Consider the following 22708-nt stretch of genomic DNA (forward strand, 5'->3'; position numbering starts at 1 on the left):
ATTGTTAAGTTTGATATACTATTCAGTGGCGTAACTTTGGGTCAGGGTTCCCGGGGGCGAAAGTAGACCGGGTGCTCCTGACCAAGAGTGTGCATGGTGCAGAGCTAATCAATTTTGGTATAGAAAGCCATAGACCTACCAAATAACGTACAAATAGTGTTTCAGATTCAAATTATTTGTTACCTTCGACTTTGTTCCTGAATGTGATCTTTTCCCAGTTACCACCACCACTTCGTACAAGTAGTTGTGTCTCGGGTTGTTACCTTTCAATGCTGTCACACCTAACTGTAATAAGAAAAAGATAATACGGGTATCGTCTTTTAAGAACATGGCTTTGTTAAATTTACCGAGATACCTATACTATTACTTATGTTTCATACCCTTCCGTGAGGTCGTGGGTTTGATTCCCATGCCGGCACATTCCCTTGCTTTTTTTTGGGATGTGGGATGTGTGGCGGTCGGGATTTGTGTTTATTTGTTGTCTTTGTTTAATTGTAACACTTTGGGTTGGTAAACTATTCTTTCTTTCTAATCATGGTATAATTAAATGTACAAAGGTATATATTAGGGCATTTGGTGTCGACCATGTTGAAAAATATACGTTGCATACGTATAAAGTGGTTGGGTATTGGGCTATATGGAATAAACTATGGCTCCTAATAAAATAAGAGACAATTTTAGAAAAAGGAGGAAAATAGCTTTTGACACAGGCAATTAAGTAAACTATATGCCTAAGAATCGGTCTACTTTGATTTAATTAGAGTTAATTTTCATACCCGGAATAAATCCTTTTTGTCCTTCCTTCTTGCCCAAAGAAACAACATAAAGAATACGACATAAATGACGATAGTTGATATATAGATGGTCGGGTTCTGATAGAAGCTCGCATTAGCCCAAATGTAATCGAAATCCAGAGGTGCAGGTGGCACTATCCATGTACTAGCAAATGATGTCATGTGGTTTGTCAGGATCTCTGTGACACTTGAAGTCGAACCTGGCCCAGGCTGCACAAGATAAAATTGCATTGCCTCTTACTAAGTATTTGAAAAAAGTAATTCTAGGTTAATGAATTCAACATACCGTCTGATTTCATGCATATTTGATATATTCTTAAGAACATATTTAAGTTGAAATGGGTCTCCGCATTAGGCGACGAACAAACATACCCTATTTTACGTGCGGATGGACTTTTCAAGTGGGGTCGGTCTGTCGGGATTTTTCTTATTTCTTTCTGTAGGCTAAAATGACCGTCAAACATCACCGAAAGCTTGAAATGTTGGCAAAAATTGATGATTTTTTTTGCAAATATATTTTTAAAATGTTCGATCTGAATGTTTTTCAAATCTTTTCAGTCAAAATCAATAAATATTGGCCCCCAAACGGCTGGTTTTACATGATTTTAGAAAAAAAATTCTCCCAAAACGCAAAATCTGAGTCGGTCGGACCGATTAGCGCAACATAATGAAGCAGTTATAAAAGAAACTACAGTGTTAGTCCGCTTACATGTCTTATGCTCCCACCCTATAGATACTATGCCAGAGAAACGTAGGTACAATTATTTGTAAATAATAATTATAGTAATATTCATTAATATGGTAATGATGTTCCACAAAAATATCAACCACTTAACTCATCGCATAGAAGTCAATAAGTAGGAGCCTACACCCAGTATACAGTGTGCCCAACAGAGTACCAAGAACATCGGCTACCTCATCTTACGCCTAAATGTTCTATTGGACAGGATGCTGGGAATACACCCGGGTATACTGCATAATGTGTAGTCCTCCAGTGCAACATTAGCATTATTAGTGAGCGGCACAACATTAAAGATCAATCATTGTCAAAGACTTACTCTACACCCTTCAGAACTCCATTCATCACTGTCCAGATAAAAGTCCCAAAACAAACAGCTGGACATAGCCACATCAAGAATATAACCACCGCTAAAATTAGCAACATAATTAGTGAGAATATCTGGTGATAATTTGTCGTCATCGCCAAACAAAGCTTCATCAGTTGGATCACACAAGTACGTTGCCTCTACGTCTTCACTTAGTTCCAATATTCGAAGGTATACCATTCCTTTTCGTCCGGTTATTATTGCTCTGTCTCCTGGTGTCACTGTGGCCTCAAGATTAGGAGAGGGGCATCTTGGAGAAAAAAACACATTTCAATAATAATTACGATAATCCTTGTTGATAGTTGACCTGCTATAGTTCTATACACTCTTTCACCTCACTTCTATGACATTCCAATATAAAGCCTTCGGCGCGGCGCGTTATGTGGTTAATTTTGTATGGAAACCCACCAGATCACTTTGCTTCATTAAATATTGGACACCATGCCACCAAAATGTGACTCTTTGTGAAATAAGTTATGATGATTTCAGTAACAATCTTAGTAGTACAGAGGACCAGTCCATAATCCGACGTTCCTTTCTCCGTCGCATTTCCGGGCTCAATTTTGGTTAGAATTCCTCTGCGCTCAAGTGAATAGCTTTGTTCGGAACTTCATTTATATCTTCGACAAATGTCGGCACATTGTTGTAGCGGCAGGAACAAAGCTGCTGCGTTTGTTGCAACGGCAAATGTCAAACTATATTCTGGGCCAAACACATACTGATGTAACTTCAACTTGAGACAAATTGTCATAACTTCGTTCCTTCCACGGTCATTCGGAAGTTTTCGATTTCCATGACGGTTGGTTCTGCGACGGTAAAACACCAAATGTTGTCGTCGTCGACTTCGCAATGCGTCGTCGTCCAAATTCTGAGATTCCAAGAGTCTGACAACCGTCGTGGTGACGACAACGACAATGTTTGGTGTTTTACCGTCGCAGAGCCATCCGTCGTGGAAATCGAAAACTCCCTATTAAGGCACCAGAATCAAATTTATTCGATCTTTGGATCAACCGTCTATGCTGCATCGATGAACTATCGACTAAGTAATCAGAATTACTGGTAAATATTTATTAAGCAACGTGTATTGGGCAACATACACAGATTCATAATCACAATTAATAATAAGTAACTAATTGATTTGAAAAATAACAACGATCGACCAAGCATCGAAGGTCGATCGACAGATCGAACAAATTTGATTATATTGCCTAAGTTAGACGGTTTTCGAACTGGGAGCACACGTGAATGGAAAAATTGAACCAGTCACTTGACATTGTGTATAGTTACGTAATTCTTTCCTTTCACGTCTGTTGTCGATTCTAGGCTCTAAGTGGAGCGTGCAAATGGTGAATAAATCTGTGTTTTAAATGGGACTCAATAGGAAATTAAACTGTTACACACCTGTACATGATATATCGCCAGAAAACACCACAACTTCATCGTATTTATCTGCAGTTGGATAAACATCAAAGCCAACCAATACTACGTACGACATGTTCCTCTCTGATGATGATGATGTCAGTGAAACAAAGATAATTTGATCACCATGCGTATTGTTCACAGTGTGCATCATAGTGCTGTTATATGTGGGAGTGAATACGTTATCCACATCTGACGTATCTGATGTTTCTCTCGGCATTCGTAGTATCATATCTGGTGTATCTGTCACAATAAGTGGCGTGTTGTCATCGGTGGTAAAGGTTATGGTAATTATCGAAGCCTGTACCTCCAAACGATCACTCTGAACTCCATAGTTAAACGTGTTAGAATGTGTGTATAATATCTATAGAAGTATTTGAAAAGAAAAACTCACACTAGAAATAAAACCAATCATATTTATTTTACACCACCGACCAAGTTTCTTCGACTTAGGGATGAAAGCAAAACTCTACCGGCAATCGGCCGCCGGTTCCGGGCGGTTCCGGTTTCTGTAGTTCTAAACAATGGAACGCGGTACAACCGTCGGTCAACCGGCGGTCGAGTTTTAAATTATTCCCTTAATATTTCTTTCTTGTGAATATAGGATCTGCCAAGGTGGCAGCCAGCCACGAATCAAAGTTCTCCACAGATTCCGGTCTTAGGCAAGTCTCTGGGCTTCAAAGTGTTCCCGCTCCCTTCGTCAGGCAGTTTTCCATGAGAAAGTCGGTCCAACGCTTAGATGGTCTTCATTTCGGTCTGTTGCCTGCGACGTAGGCACGTATAGCCATTAAACAATTAAAGTTTTGGGAAGCCGGTGTCATTCATGCGTGTGATGTGGCTATATAGTATGATAGTCACCTGGTGTGAATTTAGCTAAGAATTGATGTATCCAAGTCAAGTGTTTTCGGATGTGTTCGTTTCTTATCCTGTGTTGTTCTTTACTTGGAATGTCGGTATCAGCTCTTCCTGAACAACGCAGCAATGTATATATAACAAACCGATTTCCAACAACACATCTCATGATCTGTGCAACATTTCAAAGACGACCTGTCTACCATTGAAAAATGGTGTACTACTATAGAGAAAGTTTCTTAAATTTCGAATGTCTTTGTAGGTTACATTCATCAGCTTAACTACTGTCTTTGTGTTCCCCGTGATACAAAACAATAACACCCTTACACCCAACGACACATTGCAGGAACTTCGAGCATCTCTGACAGGGGCGTAGCCAGCTTTCTTGGTCAGGGGGGGCAAAATAAAATTTTTTGGGCACAGACGAAAAAACTTGCAGTTGCATCATACAATACAGAGAGACTGTATGTCTTCGAGCTTCCCGAAAAGGGCCTTATTGGGATGATGTGCGCGCGTAGCGCGAAAAAAAAAGGTATTTTACACTATTTTCGCCCATTATCCGGCTAAAAAGGGCTTTATTGTTACAATGTGCGCGCGTAGCTCGGAAAATTTTTGTATTTTACACTATTTTGGCCCTGAATTTTGCTAGAAATGGGGCTCCTTGCCCTTTTTCTTTTCCTTTGCCCTCTTGATTTTCTCTTTCATTTTTTGTCAGAGGGGCACTTTTTCTTTCTACGCTACTGATCTCTGATGACATTACGGCACGTTTTAGAAAAAGATGCTGTATTTCCACATTCAATAACATTATATGATAAATATAATCAATCTATTCAACTTACATTAACACTGACGGTAGCACAATTTTCATCGCATGGTGACTCATCTTTAAATAGGAATTTGATATTTTTCGGAACAGCAACCTCAGTTTTGCTATTTCGAAACGTCCTGTCCTGAAGTCCATCATTTCGTATCGTTTGCCAAGACTTGGTTAAGTATGGTGTAGTTACTTCGGTAGCGGGTTCCTCTGGGAGTTTGTTTGTTAGTAAGGTAGCGCTTATGGTGTCCATTATTGTCATCACTGAAGCAGAAAACGCTGCTTTCTAAATAGAACACCAAAATTGTATAAAATCGTTATACATTTCACGTACATGATCGATCATCGCCTGAAATGTGGATAAACAAGTATTCCTGAAAAAAATTGGTGTCAGTTCCAATTTACAATGTAATTATTATTTGAATGTAATGTTAAAGAGAAGTTTTGCACTGTAGCGCTGACAAGAACATGAGTGGGTAGTTCATATATCATTAAATAGGCCCACATGTTTTGGCGCAACGTCAGCCTTCTATTCTTCAAATCTTTTCAGAGGGCGCACCACCAAATCACTCCACGATTTATGTACCAGTGAAATTCGGTTAAAATAGTCCACCGCTTATTTGAGCTTGTTGTGGCTTTATTTTCAAAAGATAATTGTCAAAATTCGCCCGTTTTCAGCTCATTTGCTTCTGGCAAGTGTTTACATGAAGGAATCTGAGAAAAAATCCCAATATTTTATTTCAGAGGTGAAGTTTTGGCGCAAATTTGAACAACGTCCGGTTTCAAAAATGAGTGATTTTTTAGGTTTAAATTTGAAATGGAGCCTTGATCTTTGGTTCGAGTTGTATTTTTTCCTGAATGTATTTTATGCTTTCTCTCCCCCATCAGCTCCAAGTACAGATAAAATACAAAAAGCTGAAAAAGGAAAAAAAAAAAAAAAGATGTGGACACCGTCGGCTTCCCCGTGTATTATCGGCCGGTGCCATTATCACGTGACTGTAGAAAAATGCTGTTGCCACCAGATATAGGCTAATTAAAACAGCGTATTACTATCAAGACTTATGTTTGAAAGCTGTCCTCAGATCGATGCGTGAAGTTTCCAGTCCATCACACTACGTGCTCTATATATTAGTCCATGTCGATATTATCAAGACAGAGATTGCGTCTGATGACGTCATCTGTCAAAGTCGTTTATGATGAACCGGCGGTAACGGCGTCTTATTTTAAGCTTATTGTTAATTTTGCACCTTCAAACCGTACAAACCATCTCAAAAGTTAGGTCTTTATAGTAGGAAACTTTCTTTAGCGGGGGGGCACCATGTCAACAATGCCTAGAAAAGTTGCTTTTTGCCTTGTAAAGTACGTAATTTTTCGGCATTTCCTGGTATCAGGTCGATTCGGCCCAAACCAATTCGTCCACAGTTGACTTGGCCATATGCCAATTCATGCATTGGCCCCAAGCTAAGTCCGCCACAAACCAATTCGATATCGACCAAAAGGGATAAACGATTTAATATGTTAATGAATATATGTGACCGTCCATCACGAAACAGTTGTAAAGTCGGCTGGCGGTCAATTTTGTTTTATTTCGTGTTTAGAAAATATATCATAAGCTTTAAAATGAAAAATCATTTGACTCAAACGATATCCAGAAGTAAAAAACAAGGGGGTTAAGTGCACAACGTACAAAAAAGTGACTATATCTCATTAACCGATGATCCTACAGATATGCGACCACTGACTTTTTTTTTGTTCCTTTTCTGTTCCTTTTTGACATATGGCACGACTCTCTAAGATATTTGGTTAAAAATTTAAAAAAAGTGACTATATCTTATTAACCAATGATCCTACAGATATGCGATCACTGACTTTTTTTTGTTCCTTATGACTAAGGGAAAAGTTTGACATATCTCACGACTCTGTAGGAAATGATGTACATCATCATCATCATACATCATCATTTCATTTTCATACAAATCGACATACAAAATATATATAAAAGACACAACATTTGAATGAGGAGATGCTCAAAAGGCCTGAAGCGAGCGCCCCCTTTCACTGCCTTAAGTTACAACATACAATTACACAAAGCTAACAAATAAAAGAAAGAGGAGAAGAACATGCAAAGAAAGAAGCAATATAAATATTTATAACATTTTATATAGACATTCCACAGTTCACAGAAGAAATTGATAGTTGGGGTGGAGATGGGTGGGGATGGGTGAGGTCATTAAATAATGCCTAAATATTAGATGTAATTTTTTATTAGACTTTTCTTTATTTGTAACTTAAACTGGTTTACTGATTTTGCCATCTTTATATATTAATCAGTAATATTCCATTTCCTAGGACCGGCAGCTCACCGGAAGCCCGTGTTGTGAGGGCCACAATAACTGCGGCTACGTACCCGGGCTACGTATAGATACGCGAACGCTGACTTTTTTGTTCTTTATGACCTGAGGAAAAGTTCGACATATCACACGACTCTTTAGGATATTTGGTTTAAAAGATAGAGGGTTAAGTGCACAAAGTACAACGAATTGGTTTGTGACCGAATGCAACACATCAAGGCATCTAAATAAATACAGATTTGGTGTAAAAACAACGGTTATGGAGAAAATCACGAAATAGTTTTGGCCAACTTTTTTTGTACATCAATATACAGGGTTCGAATTAGCATGTGGGCGAATTGGTTTGGGGCTGAATTGACGAATAGTATTGATATCGATATTGATATTTTTACCCACGTGATATTTCGATATGATGATTCGAATTGTCACGTGATCGTCAAACCTGTACTAAAGGTGTCAGTTCTGCAGGAACTGACACAAAAAAAATCATTTCTTTTAATAATTATTTGAATACTTATGTCAGCAGTGGTCAGTTGGGCTTTGGAATCGAGTCAAGTCGAGTCATTTTAACAAATTGCAGAAAGTGACTCGAGTCAATTCGAGTCATTTGCCCAGTTAAGTCAAGTCACTTCACAGTCGTGAGTGACTAGAGACGGACTCGAGTCGAGTCATTGATTCGAGTCATCACAACACTGAGAACAACTGAATAATTTAGAGTTAATGGGCCTCTCAATCGACAACATCCCCTCCACAAAAATATACAAATGAATAATGCTCCAATCAATGTGACACCAATTTATAATATTGAGAATGTGAGGTATTGTAAAGTTATATTAATACCATGTACAATTTGGGCTATGCAAGACATGACCTTAATCTTCCACACAGGGAGTGTGAATTTCAAATTGGTTTACCGAATGAGTGACACCATTTGAAATCTACACCCTCTTTGTAGATTAAGGTCATGTCTTACATAGGAGGTGTATGGATTTCAACTGAAATAGCTCTTTGTGCCATACACTATGATCTCAACATGATGCAGTTATATCTACAGTAGAATTCACCACGACTTAAACCCCATTAAAAGCTATTAAACCAAGATAACACTAATTGAAAACTATGTTAAATCAGATCTTCTCTGGTCAAATCCACACTACACATGTTTCTGTTTTACCTGTGCGATATTGCAATGAGCTGGTATTATAGTTTCAGTTGGGTGAACGATTATAAAGCAAACGCAAGGTAACAATACTGTGTGGACCTACACGTAATGTATTCATTATTCTTGATTGACATCAAGTACAAAAAATATCCGCCAAGTGGTGTAGCTTTAATGCCCTTCGCAAGAGAGCGGTACACAAGTGAGTGATAGTCAGTAAAAGATTTACACAGAAAATTTTGCAGGCCGTGCCGTGCCCTTCCTACCTAAAACACCAAAGTGCGAATATTTCCAAACACCTAAATTAGCTAAAAATTTAGGACATGTTACAAAACTATATTTTCTAGAATTTCAGAGAGTACTTTAAAAATTGGCCTTTATTTTTCACACAGTGACGGTAACTAGGCAATGCCCTATACCTATAACATACACTGTTTGTAGAGGTCACGCGTCAATGGTGATAGTACTGTATATAGGAAAATGAACAGTAACTGCAGTATGAACTACCCCCATCTGACTGGGTACAGTTCTTCTATGCTACTCCTATAGTTCATTTGGCTTCCTCGAGAGAATGACGTCAGTGCTAGCTCCAGTGTGCGTATTATTAAATAGCGCGCGTTGACTCTAATAGGCTTTGCGTGTTTACATACACGATCAAAGACAGTACACCCCTACATGTACACAAGCGAAGTAGCTCCGACAAAGTACTGACGTCACTCTCTCGAGGAAGCCAACTGTACTATAAAAACGACATCTGAATTTATTTTATCAAAAATATCATACTTCTGTCACAGTTCAACTTTTGAGCTATAATTGTTGAATAGTAGTCATTGAATTATGCAATTAGAGATGAAACCACTTTGGTGCACATCCTTTTATATCCATGGTAACTATGATATAAATAAAATAACTGTTTTGATAAAATAGTACATTACCTGATCGGCAGTTGTCTCTAAACGTGCAAAAGCCTGCATAGATGTTAAAACAAATCCAAGTAGTAATAAGCAAACTTCATATGCTTCCAAAACAAATCAAATTAATTATTGTAATCCAGTGGCGTAGCCAGGATTTGGAAACCGGAGGGGCACAACTTGTAAATGTACCGACGGAAATATTTTTGGCCGACGGAAGTTGTGATTTGTTGACCCAAATTTGTTTTGAATAGTTTGAAAAAGTGAAGAGAAAAAAAAAAAAAAAAAAAAAAAAAGAATATTAGGCGGTACCAACAAAAAAACACATAATTTTTATACATAATTCACAATTTTTTTGTATAATTCTCCCCTTTTTTCTGTCACCCTGGGTAAAAAATAGTCTATTGTTAACCCAATTTTTTTTCATCAACCTTTTCCGTCTACCGACGGCCTTACATGAACCGACGGCCATGACGAGCGGGGGGGCATCGGCCCCTGGCGCCCCCACTGGCTACGCCACTGTTGTAATCGGCGTATAGTTAAAAAGCAGCTCTGTGAAATTATTACACGTTTCACGCTTAGTAATATAGAGTTCTGGTTCTACATACATGACAGCTAGGGTTTAAGACATTTTCATGTCTAAATTGGTTCATTCTGGCCTTTGCAGAACCTTTTTAGTTCTTTGAAGAACTATTTTAGGTTCTACATACAGGACAGCTTACGAACCGTTTTAGTTCTACTTGGAACCTTTTTTCTAAGAGTACAAGGTTGGGTATTTTAGACTTATGTATCAAGACTTACAATCAAGGCTGATGTATAAAAGATACAGCCATATGGCAATACTCACTTCAAGCAAAACTCCTAGTACAGTCATTTTGGCATCAGCGACATTGACAATAACTCCTTGTTCCAGAAGGTGAGCACTATCTTGTACAAATTCCCAGGTAGATTCTACGATTGATCGGAGACTCTCCTATAGAACCAAAAGATGTCAGTATGAATAGTTCAATTGGCAAGGAACTCGTTCGTGCCCCCTGGAAAAGTTAGCTATAGCTTGAAATTCCCCTGGACAAAGAACTTCCTGCTAATTGTCCCGGTCTACCCGTACGAAACTCGAGGAGCTGAACCGGGCTGCGATGGTTATTATATATGAAGGCTGATTAGGGTTCTGTTCATGTAGGCCTATAGAGCTGCGTCCTTGAATGATACTAAATGGTTTATAAGGTTTGTCTTTGGCCATAGTGTTCAGCTACAAAGCGCAATGATCATATGTAAATACGCTGTATAAATCCGTGTTTTTTTTCATTTGCATATGAATGAGGCTTCGACAAGTATTTGTTTTAATTAAATTTCCAGGATGCATGCGTGTTCAGATGTTTCCTTTTATATTCCTCAGTATTTTCCTATTATATTATATTCTATTATCGGTCCATCCAAATGTACATTCACGCACACTGTCTTCCCCATTATAGTCCGTCACACCCTTATCAGTACCAACACCCTACCTCTGCAACATTCCCATCATACACCACCATAAACACTGACATACAGCCCAATCAATAGAATAAGCTAAATAGGGGGATATTATCATTGTGTCACCAACGCCAGAAAGATGCAAACCCCATAAACTTTCGGAATAAACACGTAATATACAGATATCATACCAATTCTGTTAAGAACAGATCTTCAATGGTTCTCGTCATCATGCTAGATACACTCGCAATGAGATGAACGTCCTCAATTGACAAAGCTGTAACCGATTTCAACAAGGACAGCATCTCCTTTTTCTGCAAATATTAAAGTCAAAGTAACGTCAACAATATTACAACTACAACGATGCATGGAACTAAAAGTCAGTTTCTTACGTAAAACTAAAAGTCTCTTACTTCCATGACGATGGCAACGACGACGATGACGATGATAATGATCAAAGTGCGTGCGAATGCGAAACAAGCAGTTGCTCTTGTATGCTACATATTTAGATTATTTCAAAAATACTGTTTTCTACGTCATTGTTTTCTCTAATTCTGTAACTAACGTACATTACATGTCCTTACTTTTATTGGTTCCAGTTTCACACCTTCATATGTTCCATTGGTTCCGTTATAATTCCACTCTGATTAAAAATTAGACAAAGCTATAATTAGTTTCAATATTAATTAGTCACTAAAGGACCTGCAAGTTTACTGGTAAGTACTTTGGAAACAACCAGGATAATGGTAAAGGATATGATGATCAGATGATACAACAAACCCCTGTCTTCCAGAAACACGCTATAAGATGTTACAAGTGTTACAATAGCATAACTGATACGAGGGGTAATATTCTATCAATGTAGAGTCAGCAAGTCTAGAACATAACACTAATTGCAAGAAACAAAATAGTGAAGAAATCATATAGCAATAACATAACCTAAATGTCTGCAATAACATTATAACATACCAACTAGAAGACACTTCAGACATTGGTAACTAGATTCATCAAGAAAGATTCTCTGTGTAATTTCCGATGGGTTACCAGTCAACTCCAGATCTGCATAAGTTGGAGTCCATTCGGGAGAAGAAACATCTCTCACCTCAAAGATGTTGTGGTACAACTTTGAATGGTAAAGATAAAATTGTATTGATTATACTGTAATGTTCCCATGAAGTGTGTTAAAAGGGCACTAAAGCACCATTTTTATGATCATTACTTACATTAATGATGTCAATTAATCTATACAGATTCCATCGAATGGTTCATTCCCGATGTCACTTATACAGCAACACCAGGAAGCACATGGTAACTACAGCATTAGACTTCTCCGTAGTCCACTTGCCCATTACGCATAGTCTTAAAACTATGATTTAATTAATTTGTGCACATCGATTTTCACATCTGATCTTTTTAGTCACCTTACTCCCTCTGTTTGTTGGCTTACCAAGTGGACTACTTACTTTCGATTGCGGTTAACAAGTTTAACATGGTTGTCTATGGATGAGATTTCTAGCCTACTAAAATTGGCCATTATGTAATTCATCTTTAAATGGATCTGGCTTGTGATTGGTCGCCCATATCTCGTTATGGTTTAAATCCTCCGGGCATGTGGCATTACCATTGATAACTACATTATACACAACTATGCGGCGCTTTGTGTACTAGGTGCATGAGCGCGTCTTGTACGTACAGGCTTTGAGCTTGCGGTTAATTGGATTGATAAACAAATATGATTGACAGTGTGTGTTAGTCGATTTTTAACTCGGGCTTTCGCGATTATCAAACTGGTAGATTCTAAAATCAGAACTGTTCAGTATTGAAGTGCTATAAGTATTATAATATGTTGCATTCAATAAGCCTACGTATACTTTACTGTTACTGTCACTGATATAATTATATAAACTTTTTCATAACCATTTACTAGTATTTTGATGTAATAAAATAATATCAGTATAATTTCAAGTGCAACTGAATGCGTTCATAATGATTTAATAACATATTTTTATTTATCAAAAATCGACTATGGCATAGTCTACTACAGCATATGTTTTAAACTAAAAACCACCATTGAAACGCATTTATGATTATTACTTGCATCAGTGATGTCACTTAACCTATGTAGATTCCATCGAACGGCTTATTGACCTTAATCCCATAATTCTTTGCGGTTAGCCCTGGGATGTCGACATTTGACGTCACCCTGATGTGTACATCGTTTAGCGATCATCATCGTTACTGCGCATTTGAAGCCGCCGTGAAATGTGCAGTAACGATGTGCGCATCGGCGTGACCACATCTCAGGTCTAACCGCAAAGAATCATGGGATTTACCGAAAAGGTCAATTCTCGTAGTTATTATTACAACCATTCGTAACTTCTAAAATTTCCGCTTACTGCTTAAAGATCTTAGTCTGTGGTTTTAAATACGATAGAAGTGCTTTCACATGTGAAGAACATTTGATTGCAAATGTTACACAGCAAAGATAGCATGGCTTACCGTAATATCCTCTGTATCGTACATAGTGTAAGAACCAAGCGTATCTCGAATTTTAACGCGGATTATCATCGATCCATTGCCAACGGGTGGATAGATAGTGGCGGATGGATACCTTGATGATGACACCGGCCAATAGTAGGCATCGTCATTCACCGAAACTACGCAAAACGAATAATTCATTATTAGGTTATCACTCAAACATACCCACCCTTCAAAGCACACCACCCTCTACGTTTGGCTTTACTCAATAATATTGTCCAAAATTGAACATAAGTTTTTTTTTAAATTGTACAAAAATGCAATTTTACAAAAGGTTTTGAGAAATTCGAAAGAAAATTACCGTTACAATATAAATAATTATTCCATATGCCTATTACCAAAAGAGCTAATTTAAAACTAGCTGGGATTCACCCAATCCCCCCAGCCCTCGTGATTTCACCAATAGCGTTAACCGCGGTATGTCAAAATATGGCTAAAATGAATGCGAAGGATGGCCCCACAATCAGGCTAAGTCATTTGGTGGTAATTTAAGAGTTTCAGCATTCCCGGCTGGATCGGAAAACCCTTAAGTGGTTACAACTTATAACCGCACACACACTTCGTTAGATGAGGATTAACACAATAATAATTTACCAAAATATTCGTAGTTCATGACCCCGTCGTCGTCTGACCAATCAAAGCATTCGATGGCAGTGGGTTGAAGAAAGAACACAGTATCATTATCTGCTGTACAGTAGCCTCCTTCCGGTGGTGGATTGATTCGTAGGGACACTTTTGCTTGGCCAACAAGACCAAAGCTATTGGTTACTTGTAGAGTAAATTCTAGTCGAGTTGTTCCTGGAACCTGTTCCAATATTTCCTTGCTGACATACATTGCGTTACTTTCCTCTCCTGTTAATTAACACAAATAAAAGACATTATGAGACATATTGTTAAACAAAATGCCTATTCAGTGATTTGCTCATCTCAAATATTAACATGGGCTGATAGTTTTCTATAGAGGTTGTGCGTGAAATTATTGATTGACTCCAAACAAAGGATTTGAACCGGTGTCCTTCACCGTAATCATGGCGCAGTGCAGTTCGTTCAATCAAATGTTGTCATCAACTTATTTGATCGTAGTGCATTTGTTATGTGTGTGAGACGAACTGTCGCGGTACATTGCAATCATGCTTTTGTTGAATGCATTTGAGTAGTTCCTCATATATACGGTATGATACGTCATATGCACAACCTCTATACCAATATTGATCAAGACAATGTCGCGAATAAAACCTTACATATGTCTTAACATTACTTTTGTGTTAGGCCTGGGTGCTCAATCTCGCCGACTAACTCTTTGGCGTACCCGGAACCTAAGCCGCAGACCCACGACGATGTACATATGCTGAGAAATAAAATACTGTTGCGATAATATACTAACAAAATGTGTGTCTGCTCGATGAAAAGCCATGTACTACAATAAACATTAATATAATAATAATAATAATAATATACACTTATAGAGCGCGTTATAAACAAAACAGTTCTCAATGCGCTTGACAGAAAAATCTTAACTACAAGATATACTACAAATTAAAAAAGCCCAATAGAGCAAAAACAAGATAAAATCAAGCAAGATTATTACAACACAGCATAAATGCTAATTCCGAGAACAACGAAATCACAACCACCACCAGACGTGCTTTCGCAGTGTTGAATGGGGGAAAGGCAAAAACAACGCAAACAGCAGGCCGCGAAAACCCGGAAACATTAGAAAAACACGCCAAGTGGTTGAAGGAAAAAAGGTTTCGAGTAATGAATGACAAACCGCAGAACAAGAAACTTGAAACTGCAAGTCCCAGGAGAGCCATCGAAATGCTCCGAGACGCCGCAGAGTTAATCGGCGAGATTGAGCACTGGGCATTAAGATCGTGTCATTTTCATAGATATATGAAAACATAGACACCGACAATAATCAAAAACAGATTAACTTTAATTTTGACATGCGTGGTGATTCAAATCACATGTGCATTATCTCATATCTCACCTGTAACAAATGGTTGCCACTCGTACTCAGGAAATTCGACAAAGTCAGATCCATCAAAGTATTTCAGAGTCCATTTATATGTCACTCCATCGCAGTTTTGTCTACAGGATCCTATAGCTCGGATATCCTCCGTTGGATTAAAGATATGAGCAAGATAATCCGGATAGAAATCAGATCCACTACTCAATCTACAAAATTGTTTATAGAAACAACAATTTTGAATTTTCCTTTTCGGTAAATCCCATAAGCCTTTGCGAGTACACCTGAAAACTCGCCATTTGACGTCACGCCGCCGATCTGCGCCGATGCGCACATCGTTTATCGTACATCGTTACTGCGCATTGCAAGTCGGCGAGTTCTCAGGTGTACTCGCAAAGGCTTATGGGATTTACCGAAAAGGTCAATTGCTTTTATACTTAAATTCAAAATCTCACCACTCTCCACAACCACCACCTACTAACATCCCCACCTCCACTACAATCACAACCACTACCCCCGTTTGCAAGTGAAAAAAGACCGGAAGTGTAAGGTGATATTTAAGTGTCCCTACAGCTAGTTCCGCGTAATTGAATGGAACTAAAATAACACTATTAAGCTCTCAAATATTCAATAAAAAAACAAGTATGGATTCTAGCATGAAAGTTCATCTGTGTTGGTAAACTTCATAATTGAAGGTTTAAACTTTTGATATCAACACAAAATTAAGAAGTACCTTAAATTTCCGGTCACAGGTTCATCTGACCTTCATCTGGAGACATCTTTACATCAGAGTCAAGACTAACCATCAGTCAACCGCGACGGGGCCAATACAAGTTACCAAGAGTGAAAGACCGAGTTTTGGGGGTCAAATGTCCACAAGGTAACTGATCCCGAACTTGGGTTGCCAGTCTCCAGATGAAGGTCAAAGTTGTGACCGAAAGTTTGAGGTACGTCTTAATTTTGTGTTTAGATCACTTTCAATTAATTAAAATAGTACTCATTCATTATTAAATTTCTTTTCAATACTTTTACGGGGACCACTATTGCTTCATCTCAAGAATGCATGGTAAACTCACATAATAACAGGTTCCGGCAGGGCGCCCTCATCGACTATCATAAGCAATAAGGAGACATTTCCACTCCGTTCGCCAGACACTGCCTTTACCATGATCTCGTAGGTTGTATCTATATCCATAAGCGAAGTATCCAGAAGATATTCATCACCTTTATGGTCAAGTTGCACAGGACCTGCAGGAATTAAACGGTGGTTACAATGACATTCGGACTTCAATGAAATTCAAAAACTTGGTAACGCATTGCGATCCGGGACTACGACCAGGTGACAGTTTTGAGATCCTTTGCACAATAATTACAGACTAATTACACTCATGATAATATTACCAGTTCCAAAGCATCCAAGGCTTCCATCATCTGCTGTTGGCCACGGCTCAAACAAGGTATCATATTTGTGTCGACAAAAATAGTAATAGGTCTAGAGAAAATCAAAACATAATGATCATTAATATACAGAGTATACTGAAGTTGAAATATTATTACTCGAGCAGACATGATACACTAGCGCACGTTACGGTAATTCACTTCGTAACGGGCACATAAATGTGGTAATACAGCTCATTTCATTATCAGAACATTATACTGTAGTCAAGCAGTTCCCCCTAGCGAAATACTAACCAAGTTAGCTGTCGGCCAACGTTAGGGCAGTATAATTCGCCTTTTTTTCGATTTATACAAAACGTTCAGAAGAAGAAGAAACCCCTGCAGGTAAATCATTTGAGCAGAACATCGCAGCGGAGAGAATAGAGAACCGAAAACACAGCAGCTGACATGTCAGCGTTGTTGCAACGGTAAAACAGATGCAAAAAGAATATATTGAGTCTTTCAATTGTCTCAGTTGAATGTGTATTGGCGATTTAATCATATCACTCTCTCTTTCAAGCTATAACGCCCAAGGGTAAGGTAACTCATTCCACAACTGAATCTTATACTTTCCTTGGCTATTTGATACAAAAAAAACTGTCTTGGGACCTGAGACAAATTTCAGTCATTATGTGACATTTTGTGTTCAATCGTACAAACACTAGGAATATGCATAGACTAATAATTACTTCTTACCGCGTCGGTTAATCGTTGCGTTGGTTGGTCCAAGTCCACGCTAAACGCAGACGGCTGAAGTAGTAATGTCTGACCGAAACCTTTCTTCAAAGATGTTGTATGTCCTTCAACAATCGCCAGCCTTAAATCAACCGATGTTATCTTGATGTACTCATAAACTTCGGACTTTATTTCGTCTTCATCTGTTTTGCTCACATCCATTAGGACACCGTAAGTGAACCTATAGCAGCCGATTTCAAGAGCATACGGCTTCAACATTAAGTTTGAACTTAAGGCAGAGATATACAAAGCATGGTTAAGGTCAAGATCTGTCAGAGTTATTTTAGATTCACTTAATATTGCCTCATTAAGGCAATCATACTTTTCTAAAATCCAAATGGTCGAATGTCCGGTTGCATCAGGACATCGAAACTCATTGATCAGTCCGCGGATCGCGATCGCATTGTCTCGGTTTAAAATCCGAGGCTCCCACCAATATGAACTGTTGCCGTAGATTGATATATCTGGTTCGTTGCACGGAATAGATGTGGCTGCAAATAACACAGTAGCGTCATGAAACGTTGGCTGTATATGTTATTGTAATAAGTGTTCAAATAGTTCAATGGGGTCCATAGTACGTACAAACAGAAGTAAGGGGTACATTAAATAGTTAAATTATGGCCAATAATGTATCAAAACGATTAAACTAAAATTTCGGGCGTTTTCTCCCTCCTGAGACAAATTATGCACAAGGGGTGGATATGACACCCCTGATATCAAGCGTTGGGATCTTCTTTATAGAAACCAAAGCATTCCTCCTGTGTGTCAGCTTTATTTGTCTTATATTGAGAACACCCCTGGTCGCGCTCCCAACCAATCCGGCCAAGATGAAATTTTTTTGTTGTATAATTATTTGAAAACAAAAGTAGAAATTAAAAAAGTTTCGATTTTTTAATGAAATTGCCAGAATTTTTAAGTATGAAATTAAGCAGTAAGACACAAAAAATATATTTTATTTAGAATTTGATAGTTGCATAATAATGTTAATAGATACTAGATAATTGCACGCGCTGTGGAGCCGTTAGGCTCGAGAGCTAAACGCGAGTGCGATTATCCTGACGAATGTATTTGCACGAGTGCATTATGCGTCATATACTTCGATGATATCAGTTATATTTTAAAATAATAATAGGCAATATTAATTTCTGCATTCATTATTTTACTTTGAACATTTAAGAAAATATTTTGAATTAAAGCACTGTCAGGCCATTGACCTGGTCCGCAAAACCAATCACTGTATAAGTTAACTACAGTGTATATCAATGATATCGATTGTCATACATCATACCTTTGTAACTGGTTCACGCTTGATTTGCATACCTGTCAGCAACCAATTGACTTTTTGTGATCATTTTGATCGTGGTTCCGAACACAGAGAGTGTGAACCAGTTGACATGGTAACGATCGCTTTTGACTTCGCACTACGACTACGCTATGAAGGGTAGTTCGTAAAATATAATTCACGGGAGATGAATACATATAATAACGGTGAATAAAAATAGGCACTAGAAGTATATGACATAATAATAAGTTTGTATTTTATCTTGTTATTTGTGACGTGTCATGTCAAAGGAGACACTTTTGGGCAGGATCGTAAATGGAGAAAAACCTAAAAAGCTGCCCGGAGAGTATTTTTTTCACAATTTGGGTTTGTTGCGAATTTGTGATGTTATTAATGTTAAAAATATTGTCTAATAGTTACAGACCGGAATATAACTGGCATCTTGTATTTTTTGAGACAGTTTTCAAGATAAATCCTACTCTCAACATTGTCAATAATATTTTTAAAGGCCGATATCTCAATTTCCAATTTTATAATACCACAACTTACCAACTCAATATCTTCGCTTAGGAATGTCCGATTTCATTGGGGAAAACGGCATTGTGGAGCAAAATATCTCTATATTTTTAAAAGCTATGTAAAAACCTCAAAATTGATAACCTGCCCAAAAGTGTCTCCTTTTGACATGACACGTCACATTTAATTTGTAAGGTGAATCAATAAAGAACAAAACATACACTCACTCTGTGCCTTGATGAATGTCAACAACATCTACAGCAAAAATTAAAAAACATAACAATTATTACTATTGTTGTTGAATTTGATCTACTTTTTACAAATATTTGAATTGTACCATTTTAACCTTTGGCAATGATTTTGAAATGGAACTACAGAATCAAAGACTTGTTTGCCCATTCCCATCAAATGAAACTAAATTTTGATAGACTGTATAAATTAGGACCCGTTTACACAGGAAGAAGTCGACTTCAATTGCGTCATCGAATTCAGATTAATTTAATTATTTGTTTACGGGGTGTTTACACGGTAGTCGATTTAAAAACAAATTGTGAATTCGACTTTTACGCCATCATTTGCTCATGCTTCAAATAACCATTATGAAGTATAGACTTCTAATTGCGTGTTCGTTTACACAGCAAGCGTCAAGTTTGAATTCGACAAAAGTTGCTCCGAGTCGTCATTAGAAATCGAGTTCAAAACGTGGCAACCCTGTCAGTAACGTAGCCAGGGGGGCAGGGGGGGCAGCCCTGACAAAAATGAAAGAAAAAAGTGCCCCTGTGACAAAAAATAAAAGAGAAAATCAGAAGGGCAAAAGAAAAGAAAAGGGGCACTAGGAGCCCCTTTTCAGCCCGATCATGGGCCAAATTATAGTGTAAAATGCAAACATTTTTACGCGCGCAAATCAGTGTAAAAATAAAGTCCATTTCCATCCTGATAATGGACAAAAATAGTGTAAAATACCAACATCGTCCATGTATTGTATGATGCATCTGTAATTTTTTTGTCTGTGCCCCGAAATTTTATTTTGCCCCCCCCCTGACAAAAAAAGCTGGCTACGCCCCTGAACCCTGTTTACACACGAAATTTTTCAAATTCAACCAAAGTCGAATTCAGGCTCTGTGTAAACGTGGTCCATGTTAGAGTTCACGTAAAAACAATTGACTTACCAGGAAGACTCCAATTATTCGGATAGAATCCTTGTTAGCCATGATGGTTGATTTACTTCTGGTAAAGAATCATAATAACCATTATTGTTGCCACAGTAAATATAGGTTGTGCGTGAAACTATTGAAACAAAGGATTTGAACCGGTGTCCTTCACCGTAATCATGGCGCAGTGCAGTCCATTCAAACAAATCTTGTCATCAACTTATTTGATCGTAGTGTATTTGTTATGTATGTGAGACGATTGCAATCATGCTTTTGTTGAATGCATTTGAGTAGTCCGCCATATTTACGGTATGATACGTCATATGCACAACCTCTATTTGAAGGCTCAAAATCAATCTACGTATAAAATACGTTTCTTTGTTTAAGTGCGTTTCTGCGTTACCTTAGTTGGCACAATACGCTGGCAAAGTGACGTAATAAATCGGATTACCTACCATAGCAATAGGTGAAAACAATTTTGAATATATCGCGCTGCACTACAAGCAGGTTGCACTCATCACCTATGTATGTCTACAATCATAGATTGAATACAATACCGGTCTTTTTTAAAGATACTAATCTTACAGGTGCGAGTGATCAGCATGATATGGTTAAATGCGTGATATGGTTAAATGAGGTACCGCGTGAACGTACCAGTGCAGCGCGATATATTCAAAAATTGTGTCCACCTATTTCTATGGTAGTTAATTCGATTATTACATAACTTCGCCAGCATACGACTTGATCTGTATGATCAGAGATCTTTTTGGAAGAAGCCGCTGAGTATACGCTGTCGAAGTGATGATATAATATGATTAATTACCATAGCAATAGAGGAATACAATTTTTGAATAGATCACCCAGCACTACAACGTTCACGCGCTACCTATGCATTGAACATTGCATACATACACAGTTGATTAGTGCAATATGCTTGTAGTGCAGGGCAATCTAATCAAAAATTGAATTCCTCTATTGCTATGGTAGTTAATCCGAGTATTACGTAACTTCGACAGCGTATGGTAACGGTACTGTATTAACAATGTAATGTATGACGCATATTTACTGGTGTTATTAGTCTGTTTTTGTCGCTTCTTACACAACTAAACGGAAGTATCAAGGTAAAATACAAACGTTTTTCCTTTTCTTTTTTTCAAGTTCTTTACATGTTTTTTATTAATTAAAAATTAAAATAAAAACTTACCGGAGGTTCGACTTCAAACGCCATAAACAATACTTTCTAACGTAGTTACCATTTTGAGACTTGCCTTCCTGTGATTTCAGAATCACTGTCTTGTGAAATCCAATAATGTTACGAATACGAATAAGTATACGAATAAACAGAAACACACGCGCTTCGATTATCTGAAACCTTACACTATGCAGGCTGAAGATTGACTGGCTGACAGGTTGCCTTTTGTGAAAACTTTCGTTTTTCAATTATGCTCTTTAGTACAAAATAGAGTCATAGTCGTATTCCCGACAAAGTTGCGTGAAGCAATGAAGCGTAATAAACATACTTTAATGGGTCAATTAAAATACTTAAATTAGCCACTAAGTGGTAATAAACAAGCTAATTAATATATATGTCATGTTTTGTTTCTTTTTTCCTTCGCTTGATACAAAATCAATAATAGATTCAATTGCTTAAATTAAGCGTACAAATTACCTGAACCAATTACGAATCATAACAATCATATGAATCATGAAACATAACAATGTTTGGAAAACTGAAGTCATAGTCATATCATAGCTACAGTCTTTGGAAATACGTCATACAACTGAAAGGTTACCATGTTGAACATAATGTCATTAAGTTCACTCATCTCATTCTCCTGAGACCTAAAAAAACATTTGTAAGCAAAAGATTATATTATTTATCTTTTTTTATAACATTATTTAATATACGGTATTGAGTTTTCGCACTTTCTCATTTTGTCTGAGCGATTTACACTTATTATCAACCAAATACGTCTCCCCGTAATCTTGGCCTTATGTAACCTGGGATTCAATGTTAAACACTGTTCTCACAGCGTAGTGTAATAATAGCCATGCGTTACCCTGATTGGAACTGGTTGCGAGGTATTTGTCATTAATTAACTGCATCTGCCCTATAATTCAAATAAAGTGGAGTCAAAGGCCTTAAGCACGTGACACGCTGTTCTCGTTTCAATATGTCAGCCATGGGTATAATATTAGAA

The 22708-nt window shown here is 37.7% G+C and overlaps 1 protein-coding gene across 1 annotated transcript in view; it reads right to left on the bottom strand.

Moving 5' to 3' along the window:
- Nucleotides 1-21888, bottom strand: part of LOC140149616 (polycystin-1-like protein 2) — a 35405-nt gene extending 13517 nt beyond the window's left edge. The window contains exons 1-17 of the mRNA XM_072171696.1: nucleotides 21712-21888; nucleotides 20526-20583; nucleotides 19584-19611; nucleotides 17520-18049; nucleotides 16788-16878; nucleotides 16463-16634; nucleotides 15408-15595; nucleotides 14012-14269; nucleotides 13379-13536; nucleotides 11071-11193; nucleotides 10254-10379; nucleotides 9431-9463; nucleotides 5011-5271; nucleotides 3391-3683; nucleotides 1853-2150; nucleotides 777-1004; nucleotides 184-285 (exon numbers count right to left, since the gene is read on the bottom strand). Of these exons, the coding sequence (XP_072027797.1) occupies nucleotides 184-285; nucleotides 777-1004; nucleotides 1853-2150; nucleotides 3391-3683; nucleotides 5011-5271; nucleotides 9431-9463; nucleotides 10254-10379; nucleotides 11071-11193; nucleotides 13379-13536; nucleotides 14012-14269; nucleotides 15408-15595; nucleotides 16463-16634; nucleotides 16788-16878; nucleotides 17520-18049; nucleotides 19584-19611; nucleotides 20526-20567 (2931 nt within the window). The 5' untranslated portion in view covers nucleotides 20568-20583; nucleotides 21712-21888. The remainder of the gene's footprint in view (nucleotides 1-183; nucleotides 286-776; nucleotides 1005-1852; nucleotides 2151-3390; nucleotides 3684-5010; nucleotides 5272-9430; nucleotides 9464-10253; nucleotides 10380-11070; nucleotides 11194-13378; nucleotides 13537-14011; nucleotides 14270-15407; nucleotides 15596-16462; nucleotides 16635-16787; nucleotides 16879-17519; nucleotides 18050-19583; nucleotides 19612-20525; nucleotides 20584-21711) is intronic.
- Between the last annotated feature and the right edge of the window lie 820 nt (nucleotides 21889-22708).

Source organism: Amphiura filiformis, chromosome 4 (assembly GCF_039555335.1).
Source record: "Amphiura filiformis chromosome 4, Afil_fr2py, whole genome shotgun sequence".
Taxonomy (NCBI): domain Eukaryota; kingdom Metazoa; phylum Echinodermata; class Ophiuroidea; order Amphilepidida; family Amphiuridae; genus Amphiura; species Amphiura filiformis.